This window comes from Mytilus californianus, unplaced genomic scaffold (genome assembly GCF_021869535.1).
Source record: "Mytilus californianus isolate M0D057914Y unplaced genomic scaffold, xbMytCali1.0.p SCAF_8, whole genome shotgun sequence".
Taxonomy (NCBI): Eukaryota; Metazoa; Mollusca; class Bivalvia; order Mytilida; family Mytilidae; genus Mytilus; species Mytilus californianus.
This window is the reverse complement of record NW_026262734.1, coordinates 13,541,222-13,562,885: the sequence shown is the minus strand read 5'-3', so window position 1 is coordinate 13,562,885 and position 21,664 is coordinate 13,541,222. Positions and strand designations below refer to the sequence as shown.

General features: G+C 32.2%; 1 protein-coding gene across 2 annotated transcripts in view; it reads right to left on the bottom strand.

Moving 5' to 3' along the window:
- Positions 1-8,211, bottom strand: part of LOC127711227 (platelet endothelial aggregation receptor 1-like) — a 118,783-nt gene extending 110,572 nt beyond the window's left edge. Inside the window, exons 1-6 of one of the 2 annotated variants that reach the window (XR_007986600.1) lie at positions 7,940-8,211; positions 6,709-6,785; positions 5,667-5,831; positions 4,256-4,384; positions 3,502-3,591; positions 1,971-2,751 (exon numbers count right to left, since the gene is read on the bottom strand). Coding sequence is in view for 1 of the 2 variants with exons in the window: in XM_052217220.1 (XP_052073180.1) it covers positions 2,402-2,751; positions 3,502-3,591; positions 4,256-4,384; positions 5,667-5,831; positions 6,709-6,785; positions 7,940-8,046 (918 nt within the window). In the remaining variant the exon portion in view is untranslated. Of the gene's footprint in view, positions 1-1,008; positions 2,752-3,501; positions 3,592-4,255; positions 4,385-5,666; positions 5,832-6,708; positions 6,786-7,939 lie in introns of those variants that run through there. The other variant, XM_052217220.1, reaches the window with a different exon arrangement.
- Positions 8,212-21,664: the final 13,453 nt, after the last annotated feature.

Sequence of the window (21,664 nt, the reverse complement as noted above, 5' to 3'; positions counted from 1 at the left end):
CATTAATTTACATGAAAAGACAATAGACTGAAGTCAACAAAACGAGAACACTAAAACAGGATATGTTGTGGTCATGATGAGGGGCCCCATATACAACATAGGTTTTTAATTTCAATTTACAGAAAATGATTTTCAACAAAAAAAGTGGAACGTATTTCCTTTTATCTTCTAAACAATTGTATGCCAAAATCCGCTGTATTCCGGAAGGTTTGAAATAAACAGCACATGTTTTATTTTACATTTTATTTTTTGTCGCTTTATAAGGTTTTTAATCTACAAAATTTAAATGTTGAGTTTCGAAATTTGTTTTGGTACATTGTGTCCTTCCTATATAATAATATTGTACAAAAATGACTGTATAAAGTCTGTTTGACATCATCTGACGCATTGACAAACAACCAATTAAGTACATTCCATTAAAAGGCACTGAATACAAACAATCAGATAAAAAATATAAAATAACGTACGCACTATTAACAGGGGCCAATGTGAACCCCATGATTATTAACTGCTTGGAAAGAAATGTTATATTTCTAGCGCAAAATAAGCATGAAATTTGAACATCATTGTATTTTAACTTAAGTTGCAGAGTAGTAGTGTGTTAAACGTCAATGATGAAAGTTTAGTTCTTATTTTCTGATGATGAGTTGATCTGATTGTATTTTGATTGTGAGATTTTCCAGACGTTTACCGGTTCAAGTTTTAGTATTTTGTCTTCCTTGTGGAAAGGGCCTGTCTAGATGTAATTTTATTTGTTTCATTAGTCAATTTTCTCTTTGTCGTCTTCTCATATTCTCAAATGATTAATTACGTAAATATCATCATATTTTGATTCGAGCGTCACTGATGAGACTTTTATAGACGAAACGCCCGTCTGGCGCAAATACAAAATTTCAATTCTGATATCTATGATGAGTTTATTTACATCAATTTCTATCTTAGTTATTTGCCTTTTTTCATAACAATAATGTAAAAACGATAAACAAAAAAAAAAAGCAACTACATAACTTATGATAAATAAAAGTTTATTAGTTTTATTAGGACTTTCTCAGTAACATTTTATAAAATCAATTAATCAGTGTTATATACAATAGTTCTTATTCAGTTGAGTATAATATTTAAACAATCTTGTGCATTCACGAAAAGTAGAAATATTTCTCGGAAAACATATATCGGTATATCGAAGATGGTGTATGATGGATACAAAAGTACAATAATTACATAATAAGATTTGAAGAATTTCTAGTTTTAAATTGCAGCTCCGATAGACAATTTAGCTGCTCTAAAATAAGAAGATTTTCTTTCTAATGGATTTATGCTATTTATTCAAAGTACTTGAGATTAATGAGTTCCCTGTTGGAGTTATATTATGACACAAAATTTACTGAATATGCACGGAACAGTTATTAGGATTGAATGTCAGTTCATAACCCGAGAGGTACAATGACAGAAACAAATATAATAGTTGATAGTCCAGAGCGTTCAAAAATCTATATCACTTTAAATACAAAGGAAATGTTCCATCTTGTAGGTACTTTTGTTTCTTTTATTATTTCCTAAACAGTTTTGGGTATGCTTTTTATTGTAGGCTGATCGTCGACCTATATTTGTTACATTCATGTCCAGTGACCCACGGAAGATACCTGCCGCATTTTGAAACATACCAATTTACTTATTATAAGACTCTTACACACTATGGATTTATGAGTTTTAACATCGGCAACATGAACGGAATCAGTGAAACAAGTATTTGCTATCGTCAATAATTCCTACTGTAATGCAAAAAGTAAAATAACAAAACTACCGAACTCCATCGAAAATTCACTTAGGAAAGTCCCTTATCAAATGGCAAAATCAAAAGCAAAAACACATCAAACGAATGGAAAATAGCTGTCATATTCCTGACTTGGTACAGGCATTTCCTTCAGTAGAAAATGGTGGATTAAACTTGGTTTTATATCTGGCTAAACCTCTCACTTGTATGACAGTCGCATAAAATTCCATAATATTGAAAACAATGTGTGTACAAAACAAACATATATTATAGGTAAAAATGTCAAAAACAGGGGAACAGCAGTCAACATTGTGTTATAATCTTAATCACTATAAAATCAAAGAAATATGTCAACAAAGAAAAACAAAATAGCATACAGACAAAACACATAAGCCATAATGAAAGACAAGCTTTTTAGATTTGAAGATTTCAATTTCATGAAGATTAAATAAGAACACCCGGAACAGGATATAACTATAAGGCGCACCTACTACGGAAATATCATCCTTTTAAAAAGGTTTGGCCTTGTCCGATTCTATTTGTCCATATATCTTAAGTTTCCATGATTGATCTGTTGTCATCGATATTTTATGAATTTCGACTAAAGTTTGTACAATCATGTTGACATTAATACCGACCGGGTTCTGTAACATTGATATCTTCTATTTCACAATATAAGTCTTCATCTTCAAATGGAAGTTGCAACACTGATACTTCTGTTTCTATTATAAACGAACCAGTCTGAGCGTTATCTCTGTAGGTTGATGATCTTTGTTGGGCCTTCCGGCGTTTTATCTTTGGTTTTGTAGTATTCTTTTTTGGTTTCTGTACATTACGACATAGTGCTTCTTTAGCTTTCAAGATCATCGTTACAACACAGACCAAACCAATAACAGCAGCAGCCATCATTATGTAAATCATAACTGTACCTTTTGATTCATTAATGTCTCCATCTAAATTCGGATCTTCTTTCTCGACTGAAACGTAAACAAGATCAAAATCAACAAATATTTTAGATGTAAGTTGTAAACACGTAAACCTTTTAAAATGAATAAAATGTGTATGTATGATATTTTCAAGGGGTTATTCATACGTTAATTTTGTCTTTTCTCTTGTTTTGGAAAAAAATACCATATGTTGATCTCTGTTATGAGTATCCTTACTATGATGAATGTTTAAAAAATATCTTTTGATTTGATTGCAAACTACACCACACATCTTTTTGTGATATTTGTATTACTTTTCGGACATTCAAACTAACTAAGTACCAAAGGTATGTGAAAAACAACAAGATAATATATCTTTCAATCAAAATAAACACACTTATTCATATCTGATACTATAAAGTAACTTAATATGTCTGGAGTGATATATTTTTTGCGAGTTTTACGACTAAAAAAATAACGTTAGTATGAAAAGTCGCGCCCATGTCGAACTTGGATCTTCTCTGAATGAATACACGAACAAAGATAAAAAAGCTCAAAATCTTCTGAACAAAATATCCGCGGAAATAAGTTGGTATACAAATTCTTTCCCTGTTGTCAGTCTTTGTCTCCATGTTTTCCGTTAATATTATATTCTATGTTTTACCCCATATATATTTATACGACTTTTAAAACTTTCCACTTGAGGAAATAGCAAAAACAGTAAATGTTTTATTATAATGAATATATATTAGAACCTTGTTGTATAATCTTGTCTTCTACTAGAATAGGACTTGCACTTACTGCACTCTCCGGTTATGATGTCGCATGATACGCCATCTAAACAGTCACAAGTTCCATTGCAATCCTTTCCAAATTTTCCAAATGGGCATTCTACAAGATATTCTGATAACATATAATGATTTTTTTAAACGGTTATACAGTACTCTGTTTTTCAAATCCTCACATATTTATCTTGTATACAGACTGATTTTTTTTTAATTTTTCCTCTTTGAGCAGAAATATTGTTTCTATAAAAATAAAAGTTATAATTATATTTAGACGTGACTTTACATAAGCGTTTACAAGTCATTTGCAATGTTTTCCGTGATCTCTTTTTATAAGCATTTGTTATATTTTACAGTTAAATCGCTAAACGTAGCTATAATCGACCTCACTTAATACAACTCATAAGTTTTGGAGTCATATGATATTGACTGTTGAGTTTTGTTTTGACGTAAAGGTATTTTAAAAATACATATAATGCTCGGCTTATAACACTTGTACTTTAATAAAGACATTTCAGCTGAAACACTTTGTAAATGAAGTAACTGTTCTCGTACATTCTGAATTTCGTCTTTATGACTTACGACTTTTTGTTCTGTTGAAAGTTTCTTTTTAACACACGTTAATTTACATTATAGTATACTAGAAGACTTCAACCTGGAAGATACAGCTTCGAGTTATGTTGCTTGACTTACTTTCCGAATGCAAGAAATTGAGCTCTTAAACGAATATTTTGGAACAAGGAAGTACATTTGTTCTATGTTGTATTTACCCTTTGTACAGTGAACTCCAAACCACCCTGCGGGACACAAGCAAACGCCGGTTACCTGATCACACTTAGCGTCTTGTGCACAGAAACATTCCTCATTGCAGTTCACACCGTATCTTCCAGGTTGACAAACTTCAAATAAAATAAATCACACTGTAAATAAATATGAATTATGAAAACATTATTAAGGAATATATATAAGGTAATGTAAATCATCGTATTTAAAGTAGATGAAATAATAAAATAGAAACATACAAACCTGAACAGAACATTTTAGCTCTTATTAATCAGTTTATACTACAGTATAAAATGTGTATTACAAGATATGGTAAGTGAGACAATGAGACAATATCAAATGACACGCACCCACTCATGGAAGACTAGAACATGTACCAAAAGAAATCAAAAACCAGAAATAAATGATGCTGTCCAGACAACTTGTGAATAAATTTGATAGAGATTTTCATAGGTTTACCATCAACACTAAAGGGCACAAAAACAGCAAAGGTAAAATTTACGAGAAGTGGGAATGAAAATGAATTAAAAGAACAAAGAAATAATCAAGGTAACGTTATATTTTACATTGCCATATAAGCGGTAGGTTTGGCTAGTCATAAAACCAGGTTCAACCCACCATTTTTTCTTAAAATGTCTTGTACCAAGTCAGGAATATGGCAGTTGTTATCAAATAGTATGTATGTTTGCGTTGTTTTTGTAGCAGTTCACTGTTTATGTTGTTTTTTTTTGTTTTCGTTTTATAGTTGATGTGTTTTCCTCGGTTTTGGTTTGTGACCCGGATTTGTTTCAGGTAAATCGATTTATGACTATCGAACTGCGGTATACCACTATAGCCTTTATTAATGATACAGTTTTCCCAACAAATGTAAATATAGAAGATGAAATCCTATTGTATGAATTGTACAATGCGCGTTCATGTCATGGATTTATGTCATTGCTTCTCAAAAGTATCAAGTGCAACTTAACCGTACAAAAGCATCGTATTTGAACTTATCGTTCTACGTATGAGGTATTCATCTTGCGTTGAACAAGAAATTATTGAACACGTCGAGGAATGTCATCAAATGACATCATTTATGTCGTTACAACGTTATTCTTTTGAATCTTAAAGTCATAGAAAATAAATCATGAAGTAGATATCAAGCAGTGCAGGTTTATAACAATCTCTACATCTTTTTGGAATTCTTTCCTTGTGGTTTTTTAACAATGAACACATATGTTCTAAGGGCCGCCGGGTCAACTAGCTAATATGGCTACATGGTTTGTTCATTTGTCTTCTCTATCACACGCGTCCCTTATATATCATATGATTAAATTTGTTGGATAGAATTTAACATTTTTATTTTAGGCAGTGTGACTCCCAAATATAAACCATTAGCTTAAAACATTTGCCTACCATCTATGCAGTGTTTTCCCGTATATCCTTCATAACAGACACAGCCATTAATTGGATCACATTTCGTGTTACCTGTACAGCTGCACATCTGTTTGCACTGCACTCCGTAGTAATTCCTCAAACATGACAGTGAGCAATCCTGACCAAATTTTCCTCGCGGACAAGCTGCAGAAATACATTTGTTAACATTAAAACCATCTAATACTCAGATAAATAAAAACCAAAGCAATCTTTAAAAGTGAAAAAGTCAAAAACCAAGGACCAAACGAAAACCCTGAAATAATGAGACATAAACAATATTTATGATTTTTTTTTTTCATTTGTTTTGCATTTTATATAAGAGGATATTGAAAAACTGGCAAATAATATTTTATCGAAAATTGTGCAAAAGTATCCATGATTCTGAAAAGATTTAACAAGTTGTACTTTTTTTTCATTTGCAATTTCAGTATAACACTAAATGTAGAATGTTTCATTATATAATTTAATTTTACTTAATAAACAAATTAAAATATATTTCGAAATCTTATTTCATGTTCAAAGTCGAAAAATTGCATAAATAAAGTTTTGTTATCAAACACAAATATTTTCCAAATTTGTGTTTAAATCAGTTGATTTACATAGATCACCCCTGGTATTTGTTTTGGTTCGTGTTGCTCAGTCTTAAGTTTTCTTTATGTGTATTGTGTACTGTCTTTTCGTCGGTTTCGTTTTTTTGCCACGGCATTGTCAGTTTGTTTTTTGACTTATGAGTTTGAATATCCCTTTGGTATCTTTCGCCTCTCTTTTCTTTAAACGATCAGCCTTTATCAATTCTGATATAAATGTATTCCCGACTTGTTTAGGCTCCGGGTGATACAGAATTTGAGATATCGTATAGTCATCTATCGATAATCAAAGTCTAGCTTTTAACTTCTAGATATGCTTTTTTTTTTCTCATTGACATATTCAAAACATTTACACTCTAGATCTGTTCATACGATGAAAAAACACACAAACACAATGAACTATATAATTGATGTATGAAACAAGGCAATATTACCTTCACATTTTCTATTCTGGTAAATATAGTCCGGACAACACTCTATGTCTAGTTCCTTTTGGGTTTCAGACGGATTACTAAAAGGAAAACAAAAATCTTCTAAATATAAAAATGTAAGTGTACATTAGGCTATGCTTGTGTATGCGAATTTGGCATAACCTCTCTAATTTTACGGTCCTCAATGCCCTTCAACTTCGTTTTTTATTTTTTCCTTTAACGAGTTTTCGAGTCTAAAAGTTGAGTTTTTTGTAGACGAAACGCGCGTCTGTCGTTCACATTTTAAATCCTGGAATCTATGATAAGTTTTTTGGCAGGTTAATGTAACAAAAAATAAAATAAGCTGAATTATATTGAGATGATATTCCATCTGCATTAGCAAAACTACTTTAAATAATCATCAACTAATCAAATGCAATTTTGCAATTCATTAAATTCGTCTTAACTTGCAGATGTTTTGTTATAATCTCGATTTAAATGACTAGTTCGTTTAGCTTAACGCATACATGCTCCTGCTAGATGCATTATCAGTGAAAAGAAATAGTAAAGGGTACCTTAACTGCAACATTAGAAAAAAGGATATACCACACAGACCAATGAAATGAATTAATGTCGAAGTATTAACGTATTACTTGAAAATTATGCACTGATGAAAGACAGAGAGTGAGATAGTAAGACGGCTGCATATAATGAAAAGCAAAATGGTACACTGTGAACATGGAGGAAAATGCTGAATGATGATTTTTTTAATGATACACAAAATTATTAAAACATTCTTTTGAATTTCGTGTATGCTTGAAGAAAGGAAAAGATTACACATTCACATTTTAATATAAAGAATTCAAAACGTTTAGCCATATGTATGAACAATCTTACAAGCACGGAAACTTTATGACGGAAAGAGGACAAAGGAGATACAAAGTGTCTTCAGAATCAAATACCTAAATGTTGTTTTTTTAATATTGCAAATCTTTTCATTTAAGAATTGATAATATTGTATATAATAAAGCATTGTCAATACCCAAATTCTACCTTATGGAATGATGTATCGCCTGAGGTTTAGTAAAAACAGGTGTACAATTTCGAAATATGTGTTTAAAATATCTTAACAAGGAACGCTAATAGGCAAAAGTTATGCAAACCAAAGGTGGTAAGAAACATAGAATATTTCATTTATATTAAATATTTTTAATGAATATCTTTTACTTTTACGCGAATATCATGACAAACGTACCTTATCTTTACCGGCTTTGGACAAACATGTGGATCTCCTATCTTCAGTGTTATGACTCTATCAACATAAGCAAACATTAAAAACAGATTGATATACATAATGATCATCGAAACTGACTACAGCATCGTTGTTTCGAAGATGCTTTGTGGTTGTTAGATCTGTCGGCACTCTTACATGCTTGTAACGATCTATGTTGTTATACTACGAATTGTGTCAAACATTATTTCCTCGTTGTCCTATGGCATTGTTTAAACGATGTATCCGGTCATTGAAATGATTATTGTCTGGTTATTATTTTAATTTCGTTTTTTTTCATTATTTATATACCATTCACCTCTTCAGAGTTCCGGGGCGTAAATAGGACCGTATGTGATATAAATGATTATTATAATGACAAAAACAGTTTCCTTCCCAGGAGATTGAACTCAAAAGGTAATAAAACACAAAATGCTTTTTTGGTTTTATTTTCATTAGGAACGCTCAGACCCAAATAATTGACAGCAAAATTGAAGATGACTTGAAATACCTGAAAACATTAAGAGCTATATGACAAAATGGAACCTAACTAGAAAAACCAAATTCATCTAAAGTCAAGTGGTTTGTTTAATGAACATTTGCCTTAAAGAACAAATGGACACATATCAAAGATTCACTTTATCTTGTTTATTGTTTATCAAATATAATTTGGAATCGTGTTAGTTACATTCAATCATTGCGATGACTACCGTAAAAACCATTATTTGTTTTCTTCGAAGGCTTCAGGGGACGCAAATATATTGAATTCAGACTTCCAATACCTTTATCGTTATGTTTCTCCATCAATTTTAATTATAAAATACAAACATAACAAAATATTAGAACTTCATTTCTACAGATCGACATACGGTCTTCAGCAATAGACAAATTACCTTACAACATTTTAAGCTCTAAATAACTATGTATTTAGATCAGGTTTGAATCAATTCAACAGTGATTTCCAAAGACTACTAAATAACCAAATTTATGGGTGCTCTGAAAAAGTAAAAACATATATCACAACACAGTCTCAATTGCAGCAATACTAAATAACAAGATGTAATTCTATATATATATAATTCATGGTTTGGGATCCTATCGGAATAGGCTGTGTCCCTCTGCGTGTCGACTTTATTCTTATAAGAAAGACTTCGTGAACTTCTAAAACACAATGTGGCATCGAACTTTACCTTCTCGTTCAGCTTTATAGACGACGTCCTTTCACTGAAAGATTTAATAAATATATTAACTGAATAAAAAGAGTAAAATAACAAAAATACCGAACTCCAATGAAAATTCAGAACGGAACGCCCCTTATCAAATGGCAAAATCAAAAACTCAAACACATCAAACGAATGGAAAACAACGAGTATAGTATAGTAGATTAAACTTGGTTTAATAGCTAGCTAAACCTCACACTTGTATGACAGTCACATAAAAATCCATTATATTGACAACAAGGTGTAACAAAACAAACAGACATAATGGGTAAACATGTCAAAAATAGGGGTACAGCAGTCGACATTGTGTTATAATCTTAATCACTATAAAAACAAACAAATATGCTTACAAAGAAAAACAAAATGGCATATAGACAAAGCGAAGAAGCACATAAGCAAAAAAAAAGACAAGAATGCAAAAATTGACCATAGCACAATAACACAATGACGGGATGTATAAGTACCGAGCAACGCCAAAGGAATATTACCAAAAATGGACTAAACAGTAAAGGTACTAATTTACAAAGACAAATGAAAGACAAACATCGTCAGTACCTATGATAATAAAATTGAGAATGAAAACGGGGAATGTGTCAAAGAGACAACAACCCGACCAAAGAGCAGAAAACAGCCCAAGGCCACCAATGGGTCTTCAACACAGCGAGAAAATCCCGCATCCGAAGGCTGGCTCCAGCTGGCCCCTAAACAAAAAAGTGCACTAGTTCAGCGAAAATGGACGTCACACTAAACTCCGAAACATATAAATGAACCAAAATTAAAACAAACATACAAGACTAACAAAGGTCAGAGGCTCCTGACTTGATACATGCGGCGGGGTTTAACATGTTTTGTGAGATTTCAAGCCTACCCCTATACCTCTCGCCGATGTAGAATTAACAAACCCACAGTTTAAGTAAAGTCCGAGTCTAATGTCAGAATAGGTAACAGGAGAAACTAATCAAAATGACAGTGATAAAAAAATTAGCATAGGACTATTGGCAGTTATTAGTATGCCAGCTCCAGACCTCAATTAAACTGATTGAAAGATTATGTCTTCATCATAAGAAAATCAAGCACAATCCCTCCCGCTGGGGATTTAGTATCATACCATCATAAAATAAACGAGAAGACCATCATGTACTATTTGTGAAGTTGATACGGAATATTCATCAACAAGGTCTTGGTATCTTCCGATGAACTTTTTTAGAAAAAGGACGAGACGTTCTTTGACATTACCCTGGTTCATCAACTTTCTGCTCATACACTAGTGACATTTTATAAAGTCTTAATAGCAGCTACAAGCTCTTGAATACCGAATGAGTTGGGAAATGTCTATCCCATATGAAGGTGAAGTTGGTATATTTCTACTAAGGTGAGAGAAATTTATAATTTCTAAATTAAAAATCGTCTCGTTTGTCATAGATTCTGGTATTGAGATGACCGCTTTGGTCAAATTCGAGGTATAAGTCTACAAATGAGGCGAAGGAAGCCGTTTCTATTTTTTCTTCAATTTCTAGTTCTGGATGATATATTAATGGAACACAATCAGAAAAGTTTGGATTGTTAATGGAAAGAACATGATCAATATATCTGAATGTGAAATTAAATGACCTGGCTTCTTTTATCTTCTTCTTTTTGATAAGTGTAGGAATGAACTCCGTCTCATATGAAAATGAGGAGAGGCAAACAGTTCGTTCACATAGGAATGCTGACAATTTGTTGAAAAAGTCTATCTCCAAATTAAACAAATATGTTGTCAATAAGAAACTCTTTCACTTGTTCCTCTGTGTGGCATGTTTTACCTTTTTGTTCACTATTAACAAAATATGCCGTATGGGATCCCAAAGTAATAAATTTAAAGCGTATGCTACCATTTTTATATTGAAAAGCACTATGGATTATTTTTTTAGACGATTTTTCAATTTCGCATGGAGAATGGTGGTATACAGGGTTGAAAATTAAAAAAAGTTTTGATTGAACTAATTTCAGAGAAAGAGCGAGATTTAGATTATCCAGAAGTTCTTTAGAGTTTTTTAGAACCCACATATGGTTCATAAATGTATTTCTGAAGACCCTCTTTCACTGCGGACAGAATTTTTGTCAATTTAAAGGACAATTGCTTCGTACAACATGCAGATGAGCCGGCAATGTACCGTTATTTGTACGGAATTTTGTGAAGCTTAGGTATCGTATACAAACAAGGTAAGTCCTCGGATTTGCTGTTCAATCATGTCAATGTAATGTTAAAATTGTAAATAAAACTTTATATGTAGTGCGTCTAAAAAACAGAAAAGAAAAATCTTAAATGAATGCTTTTCTTGATTGACCTTCATCGGGAATGCTTGAACCCAAAGTTTGAAAGCCGATGATATATAAGTGCCACTCTTCATATTTGTCTTTATTGTTTGATAAAATGTGTAAAGTTTTACGCTCTTTGCTTCTGTTTGATATTTTTTTTTGTAATAAGCAACACTCTCTAACCTTGACCCGGTTGTTCATCTCTCGGTTAAATTTTAACCAGCGGTTAAATATCATAACTCTTGGTTAAAATTTAACCCAAGGTTATTTTCTGTTGTTATCCTGTGGTTAAATTTCACCCTTTGTTAAATCCTTGGTTAAAGGATTCAGATTTAACTATGCTTCTGACTTAGGTTACAATTCTTACAACTAGACTGGAAAAGTCACTAAACGTTGATACAACATATTCTTCGTTTTCTCCGACCATTAAAAGTAGAAATATAGCTGCAGGTGCATATTTTGTATTCCTTGTGCATTGAGATCATTACAATAGCAGATTGTTATACTGATATGAAAAAAATCTTTGCGCATATTGCAATCTGAAATCAATTTTCGAGTTGGTTGACCGTTATGGAATATCTGTTTCACATAATTAATTGTCGTAACCACAATCCATTTCTTTTTTTCTCGAATGTGACCTACCGAGTTAGACTTATTACCGAATTTCTACTTCCAGGAGCAAGACGACGGGTGCCATATGTTGAGGAAGATCTGCTTACCATTCTGAGATCACCCCCATTTATTTTTTGGTGGCGTTCGTGTTGCTCAGTTTTTAGTTTTTTATGTTGTGTTTTTTTAAATGTTGTTTGTCTTTTGGGCCTTTTATTTTTTTCCATGGCGTTGTTAGTATATCTTCGATTCATGAGTTTGAATGTCCCTTTGGTATCTTTCCCCTCTCTTTGATCGACAAAAACGGAAAAAATGATGTACATATAAAATCTAAAACTCTTTTCACACATGTTTCATATACAAATTTTCTAAGTGTTCCACATAGTCCTTAACATTATAAAATTTTCCGAAATCATCCTATTTTCAACATCTAAATATAATGGATTCTATTCGACTGTCATACAAGTGAGAGGTTTCGCTTGCTAAAAAACAGGTTTAATCCACTATTTTCTACATACGGAAATGCCTGTACCAAGTCAGGAATATGACAGTTGTTTTTCATTCGTTTGTTGTGTTTGAGCTTTTGATTTTGCCATTTGATAAGGGACTTTCCGTTTTGAATTTTCCTTGGAGTTCGGTATTTTTGCTATTTCACTTTTTTCAACAGTTAATATGTGTATTGGAGCATGATTTTCACAAATCATGGACAAACCAGTCTTTTTAAAAACAGATTCGTTAATTCCATAAAATAGGAAATTAAAGATCATTTGGAAAACTTGTCAAACAAATATCCATCATGTGAAATACATTATGTGAAAAGTTTCTGTCTGTTGTACCTTCATATAACTGCTAGGTCATATCTTCCAAATGCGTGATTATAAGATGCACGATAAATAATACACTATTTTGCAATATGAAATTAACTCTTTATAATAATGCATCTGAAGTACTTTTTTTGGGTAACCTTAATCAGGAATGCTCAACCCCAGAAGATTTAAAGCTAAAGAAGTATTAATACTTGGAAACAGGAAGAGCTAAACATGCTATATGACATAAAACTATAAACAAAATTCTTTGACTGAGGGAATTGCAACATTAATTTTTGAATATTTATATATTTATCAACGGATAATTTATTAAAAAGTATGTAAAACATCAGGAAAGAAAAGACGCACCAACCACTGAGTTGATGATACCTTCGACAATGTTTAATAAAAAAAAACCTTCATTAGTTTTTTAAAACCTATTAATTTGTTCCTCACTCAAATTCACGGTAAACGTTATCTGACATAACGTATCGATCTAGAAAAAAAATCATATTAATTTAATATCTGATATACATGATCTGAAGATTGATGCAATAACTTCGCTGGACCTTTGATATCCATTTATTAATCAATAGTCAAAACTTAAAAACAAAACTAATTCTCAGTCAAAAGATCAATACAGCTGTTCACACGCCTTTCAAACCTTAATGCGCAGTATGGATTTAGATATTCATTGTTTTCAGTTTGCACAGAACAGTAAGGATTGAGATATTCGTCTTCAATGGTAGATATGTTTGGCAGTGATATCGCATAGTGAGTTGTCATTTGTGGAACACTCTGCTCTGATTGGAAATGTTCTGTTAAATCAGTATTCGTTCTAATTGCACCTTCTAACTGATCATCACGTATTTCACTGTAAAGATTAACTTCATCATAATGGCCTTGCTCGTTACGTGTTTCGTTAGTATGTATGGTACGATGTTTCCATTGTCTTATCAGAAGTAGACATACCAACATCAGCAGTGGTATACAAACTACAGAGACGGTAACCAATACAATGAAGGAGCTCCTGTCAAATAGAATTGTAATATAACTAAGTTTTAGTATTGCAAATGTTTAATCAAACAATCCTTAGTATTTATTTCGAAATATTCAAAGTTTGGTAAACAGTTAATTTATAAATATAACCAAATCAATGATAATTCATGTCACCACAGAAGTATAAAAGTACTGCTCATTTGATAGTAAGAATCACAATTATTTTTAGAGGATTAATGATTGATTCATTCATTTTTACTAATGTTTGAAACAAAAACCTGGTTTCATGATTTGTTGACGTTCCCTTTTTTGGAATTTGTTGTTTCATAATGTTAATGCAAAAATTATCATCTTTACATTCACATATTCCAGATTGTTTGTCACACATTGATCCAGTCTTGCACTTGCAACTCTCGGAACAGTTATCGGAGTAATTGTAATCATAATATTCCTGATGACATACTAAAATATCAATTTACATATTGTAAGCAGAAATAATGAACGTAAAACAAAAATAAAAATCTTAATAAAGCATGAGTATACATATAACTCGAAACTTATTCGTTTGAGCAATACCTGATACTTAAACTATTGTCTATATAAATAAGAAGATGTGGTATGAGTGCAAATATACTTATATGTGAGGTTGATTGTGTTTACAATATTATGGGGTACAACATGTTTTTAAAGCCTTGAATCAATCAAACACACTATGTTTTCTTCAAAAGAGTAGCTATCATTAGATGGAAGTCCATGATGTTCTTCATTTCGATTACCGCCTCGTTGGTCTTGTTGTAGCGTGTTCGCCTCGAGTGCGAGAGGTCGTGGGTTCGACCTCCGCACTGGTCAAACTTAAGGTTGTATTATTGATATTTGCTGTTTGTCCGCTTAGCAAACGACATTTAGCAAAGACTGGTTGGCTTGGAGTCAGAATAATGTGTCCGTGTAGGGTAACGTGTCTTCTTGTGGATTGTTACCTTAGGGACTAAATTAGCAAATTAATTTGGATCTAAAAATGTCATTTTGATCTGAACATATCTTAACAGACTGAACACCAATTCATTAAGTCATTTTCAGTCTTTTGGTCAATTTATCCGCTGCTGGGAATTCATTACTATTGAGACAATTCGCTAGCAATTAAATAAGATACATGTATGTTCAGTCTATTGTAGACTGTTCAGTAGTTGTTATTTACCCGTACACATTGACAACAGCATAAATTGTCTTAAAAGCAACTGAAAAGTACTGAATTTATCACAGGCGAATCATCCGAAGAGTACAGAATTTACTGCTGTCGATAATCCAAAAAATGGAATTTATTAATGAACATGACTTCATAGTTTGTTTTTCATACTTTTCATATGATGTTAAGATAAAAAAATGACACCTTTTGAAATGAATAAAATGTGTATGTTTTTTGTATTTTCCAGGTGTTTTTCCAGTTTTCATACATTTGTATCAATCAGCATGGTTCTTTAATGGTTAAGAAAGATATAACTATATCTTATACGTGGAGTAGTTAATCTGTGTACTTTCATTGGCCCCTAATACCTAAAACATTTATAATCAAAACGCTCCCTTTGTCAGTTAGCATAATAGCAACAACATTATTTCGATATCACCGGTGCTTCAATAATGTCCATGATCAAACCTATAATTTTGTAAAATCGTGGTGGTTTTTATTGTTAAATTTTATTCCATAATTTTTAGTTCACCTGTATATTTTAGCTTAATCTGGTTTATGATTTGTCTTTTCTCTTAAATTGGAGAAAATACCACAAGTTGATCTCTGTTATGAGTATCCTGACTATGGTGAATTTAAAAAAACCAAACACAACAATCATTAAAACAATAGGCACAAAGCACCGAAGCAGTTACTGAAAGCTAGTTCAAAACCAATTACAACTACTAAATACATCATGTTCTCACAGATAAACGTTTTGTAATAGCTTCCTTATTCAAATATACACATTATCTTGTTAAACAAATGTAATTATGACGGCCAAAGTTATATCGCTGTTTATTCACATAGGCTGTTTTCAATGTTTGAAATTGTCAGTTTGTGGAAATAATTATTACGTCGTTGACTGTTTTTTACGCATCAACGTTTTCATGATACTATTATGAAATTAGTATAAAAACCTGACAGTGATCTCATTTTTTTGGAAAAACAAATAAGGTTTGAGGTATGATGTCACATTATTTATTATACACTGTACTTTTAATGTAAACATTCAAGTGGAGTGTTATTGTACATTTTTTTATTCACTATGCGAAGAAAAAAACCTTTAATAGCTGACTATACGGTATTAGTTTTGCTTAGTTTTCATGCCGTGCGTTGACCCATAGTTGCTTTAATCCACGTCCTATCAGCTCTTGTGTATAGTTGTCTCATTGGCAGTCATAGTACATCTTCGTATCTTTATATAAAGTAAAAAGCAACTTTTGTAGATTTATAGACTCTTCTTTTGTTATTTTTGCTGCAGTTTATGCTATCCATAAAGTGTTTACGTTTACTCCCAGATAATCGGACCGTTACCCGGACCGATAAACTATCTCTATAGAAATACCTTTCTGTGAATTGCAATCTCCGGATATAACGTCGCAATTCTCATGAACTGAGCAGTAACAACTTCCACTGCAGTTAATTCCATATTTTCCGGATGGACATTCTACAAAAGGTCAATAATAATATAAAAAATGTACATTCATCTTAATTAGATATAACAAAACTAGACCAGATAAATATAATTGTTATCAACTATTCTACATATAACAGTGACCTGAACTTGCTTATTGTGAAAACGGAGCCATACAAAATAATTATTACCCTTTGAGCAGTTATCTCCAAACCATCCTGCATGACATACACACTCCCCAGTTACAGGATCACATTTGGAATCTTTGGCACACATGCATTTCTCAGTGCAATTGATACCGTATGTTCCAATTGTACACGCTTGAAAAGATAAGAAACATTGTTTATTAGTAATTCCATGTAAACGAAAACACCATAAACTATCAACAGACAAAAATATCACACAGAACTATCATACAAATCTGATCCTGAAATAGACAGTAAGTATAAGAAATAAGTTAACTCTAGTTTAAACAATATCAATAAGGATGCTTATTACAAATTAATAATTTGAAAAGCAACTATAGGGTACCAGACTACTTCATCAGTAAGCAAAACTTAAACCGTATAGTAAAAAATTGCAAAAGACGCAAAGGGATAATCAAACTGACAATGTCATTGTAAAAAGATCAAAAGACAAACAACAGTATACAAAACACAACATAAAAAGCCAAATATAAAAAAGGAAGATGTGGTATGATTGCCAATGAGACAACTCCCCACCATAGACCTACACCAATACCACATAGTAAGTTATTTAAGGCCCCGAAATTACAAATGTAAACCAATTTGAACGAGAAAATTAAAGACTTGATTTATGTCCAAAACAATAAAGAAAAAACAAATATGATATCGATATAATACAATATAAAAACGACAATCACTGAATTACAGGCTCATGAATTGGGATAGACACATACAACATCAAAACAAACTATAAAAATATGTTGCAGGGTGTGTAACACGAACCCCACTATAAAACTGGCGGGGGAGGGGGGTAGTGGGGGTGTCAGGTGGCACAGGAATAGTCAACAAATCCTGTTTCACCTGTAGCACGCAAATTGTTTCTTATTTAAGTACAAAGCTGTTGATAAAGATAATTCGATAGGTTACATTCTTTGAAAAGATGACGTGATTGTAATTAAGACGATTGGAACATATCGTATAGTAAGCAAATAACCTATTGAATGCCCGGACAAAACAAATGTGTATTCATTCAAACGAGAAAACCAACAGGTTTATTTATGTACAAAGACAAATATGCTATAGTGCAACTAGCGGTAATCCTTGAATAAAAGGTTCCTTACAGTTCATTTGAAATGTTTTTATGATGGTCCATGTTACATCATTTGTATTTTCAAATAATGGAAAAATTGGAATGCATCGGAAACACTCAGCATTATTATTTACCATGTGTGCAGTAAACTCCAAATGTTTCTATGAATGCCAATCTATTTGATCTGCACTACATTTAACAATTTAAGGAAATTAAAACACACAACATAACGATTTATCCTTTGTGCAGTGATTTCCAAACCATCCTGCAGGACATAAACAAACCCCAGATACAGGATCACACTCAGCATCATGTGCACAGACACATTCCTGACCGCATTGCACACCGTATGTGCCGAATGAACAAGCTTAAAAGGAAATAAATGGAAATAAATTAGAGTCAATCGTTACTTACATCTAATACAAGCAATACCCTCCCCTCAATCGTATGGCGTGTACATATCTCTATTAATATGTTTTGCCCGTTTATGTTCATGTTATACTGACTTTATTTCCAAGGGTAAGCTCCTTACACAAAAAAACTGCCCCAACAGCATTATGAGGAAGAACTATTTTAATCGACACTGCATGGGTTTTGCAGTCACCATCACGAATTGGTGTAGCGATACGACATGTGATTGCAGTCTTATTTAGATCTTAAAATTCTAGAATAGCAGTCTTGCCTGTTATTTTACCGATTGCGTCCTATTCCCGATTGTGACATTTTGACTGAGTGTTAATTAGCATGGCGGATGATGCATGCATAGCATGAGGAGGAGCTTACCATGTGGTCGCACCCTGTCTATCTCCTTTTGGAGTTCCTTTGGTTTTTATTCGTTACCTTGATTGTCTGATTAATAGATTGATGAGATTTTAACAACAAATACAAATATATAATCAAACACATCAGAAACTATCCCAACAGGTAACATGTACATCATATAAAAAGGTCATGCAACTCCGGTGTTTACTCTGAGAACAGAAACTACTTTAAATCGTGCACACCGACATATCTAACATCTAACTACTTTTTAATGTAGGACATATAAAGTAACTGAATTAGGAGATAGCAATAAATCTTTGGCCTAATATACCTGTCTGTATCATTATATATGTAGTGTCTTGATACTATTAATCTTGAATAGTTTACCTACCGTTTGAGCATTGTGGACCTGTAAACCCTATATCACATATGCATCCATGTACTGGGTCACATTTCTTTCCATGTAAACAGCTGCAATTCTGTTTGCACTGAACCCCGTGGAAATTTGGCATACATTCCAACAAACAATCCTGACCCCACTTTCCTGCTGGACACTCTAAAGATTGAAATTTCTAATAATATAACCACCTTTTACTCTCACTTTTAAATGGAAAAAAAATAAATATAAATTTAATAAAATAAGGTTAAAAAAAAAATAAACGACAAATTAAAACAAGGTGATTGTTAAAAAAGAAAAACTTTATATTGGTTAAATTCAATTGGAAAATAATTTTTTTTTAAAATCATAATTATGAAGAGTTTGTCTTTTTAAAGGATATAACAGCCGACAAACATTTCTCTTGGACAAAAAAATTGCGTGAATAAATAAAAGAACTTCCATATGTCTGCAAATACTTATCATCAATTCTAAAACAATCAGCGTTCAAAGGGAATTTTTTTCACGAAAGTCATAATTTAAAATGATATTTTTTTACCGCCAGTGCTTTTACAACAAGAAGAGGTACGGCTGGGATAAATGGTAATAAAATCAAGTGTGTGATTAAAGTCATTTACAAGCCAAATTGCCAAATAATGATAATTCCGAGATCATAACTCATACAAATTGTAATCAGTCCTCGCATTCCAACTCGATAGAAATAGTGCTGATATGTAAACCTCTCATATGAATTAACATCAATTAAACACTGCAAGTCTAAGAGTGATAAAACATTCGAACGAGAGTTTTCATAGGGAAACACATCCCATCGTCCTAATTTTTATACCAACGATCAGACATCTGGTATAACATATTAAGTGAACGTCACAGTTGCATTTAACAACTCATTGTGTAATATCTTGAAAGACAGCTAGATATGTATTTGATAAATAGAAGAATGGTTAAATGTTTTTAAGCTATAAACAAAAATACCTTGACATTTTCCATCGCGGAAAACATAATTGGGACAACACTCGAAAATCAGCTGTGTGTTGATTCCAGACGACTTACTACAAAAGAGAAAGTTCTTTATTTAACAACTCAATACAGTATTTCAATTAACTACCTGTAAATGAGATAAAGACATGTGCTTTTTGAGCTTAAAGACTTTTTTCCTGGCGGAGTCTGAATACTTATATAAGCATCCATGTTCGAAAAATATGAATACAATCAAGGTTTCGAAAAGTAACCTTTTCGTTCATTATGACAATGAACATATTTCATCTACCGTTGACCAAAATCGTATGATTATGTTTATGTCTGTTGCAAGTCGGTTGTCAATGTCCCTACAATTTGAACTTGCAAAATGTACAATTTTACTTCTTTATTATACCATTGATTTTAAAAAATCAGTTAACAGATTCTACAGTAACATATAACAGCCGTTTTGCAAATATTATTATCTTACTTTTGTTATTATATACATAAACTGTTGTTTAGATTCGAGCAACTAATAGAGTGTTTGTAATAAATCGTCAAAGAGAAGCGAAAGAATGTAGTGTTCAAGAAAAGTTAAGAACAGTTTTTTTATGTAACATTATACTGACAGTATGGTGGTACAGTCCGTGTAACGTAAAAGTTAACAATACGAACGATGCCCGAACGATGTACGTACGCTTCCCGAACGGTGTACGAATGCAAACGAAACGCTGACCGAACGTTGTACGGACGCTGACCGAATGATGTACGAACGAAACCATATACCATAAACCATACCATAAACGATAACATAAGCGCCCTTTTATCGTACATCGTATGGTTTTGCATACATCGTTTCGTTTAGCGTATACCGTATCGTTTAGCGTATATCGTTTCGTTTCGCGTATATCGTATCGTTTAGCGTACATCGTTTCTTGACGTGCATAGTTTCGTTTAGCGTACATGTTTTTCTTTAAATATAAAACATGAATTGTGTTCTGTTAAATCTTTTTATATAGGTGATAAAAGGCTTAAAATTTAGATTGGATGCATATTTCAGTTTTAATTAAAATCATTTAGTAAATCATAATTTAATCTGACTCGATGTTGATCCAAAATTATTTACATAAAAAGTTTGAAAAATAAACACTGAAATAAATTGAAACAAATTAAAAGATACGATTATGAATTTTGTTAGCCGTGGAAATACGTAGTTGGTGAATGTGCGCGTAAACAACAGTCTGCAGGGTATTCAGACAGTTTTTGAAAATAGTCTAAGGTATTAACTAATCCAGTCGTTATATTACGATCACTACGATCACTCCGAGAAAAGTAGTGGATAGAGGGCGCTGAATTATTCGAGTTAGGTACTAACATTTTTGTTTTACCTAAATGAACAATTTATTTTAAATGGAATTTGGAATTAATCTAATGTTCTTACAAAAGTATATTCGAGCAGGGACTTTCTATACTTAGTATAGAAAGTCCCTGATTCGGGGTCTTAAGGTTGACCTATTGTTCAAAAGATTCAATTATTTTTATGTATTCTCTTCTATCGCATGTATTTTAACATCGACTGAACAAAAGTATATATCGTAATTAAACCATTTTTTTTTTAGATTATAGATATGTTTTTTATTCATCTATCAAATCAGTCGAAAAAAACAATTTATTCGAGAAATTTCAAATAGAAACAATTACCCGTTATGTGCCTCAAGGGACTTTCTATACTAACTTTATCAACCCTA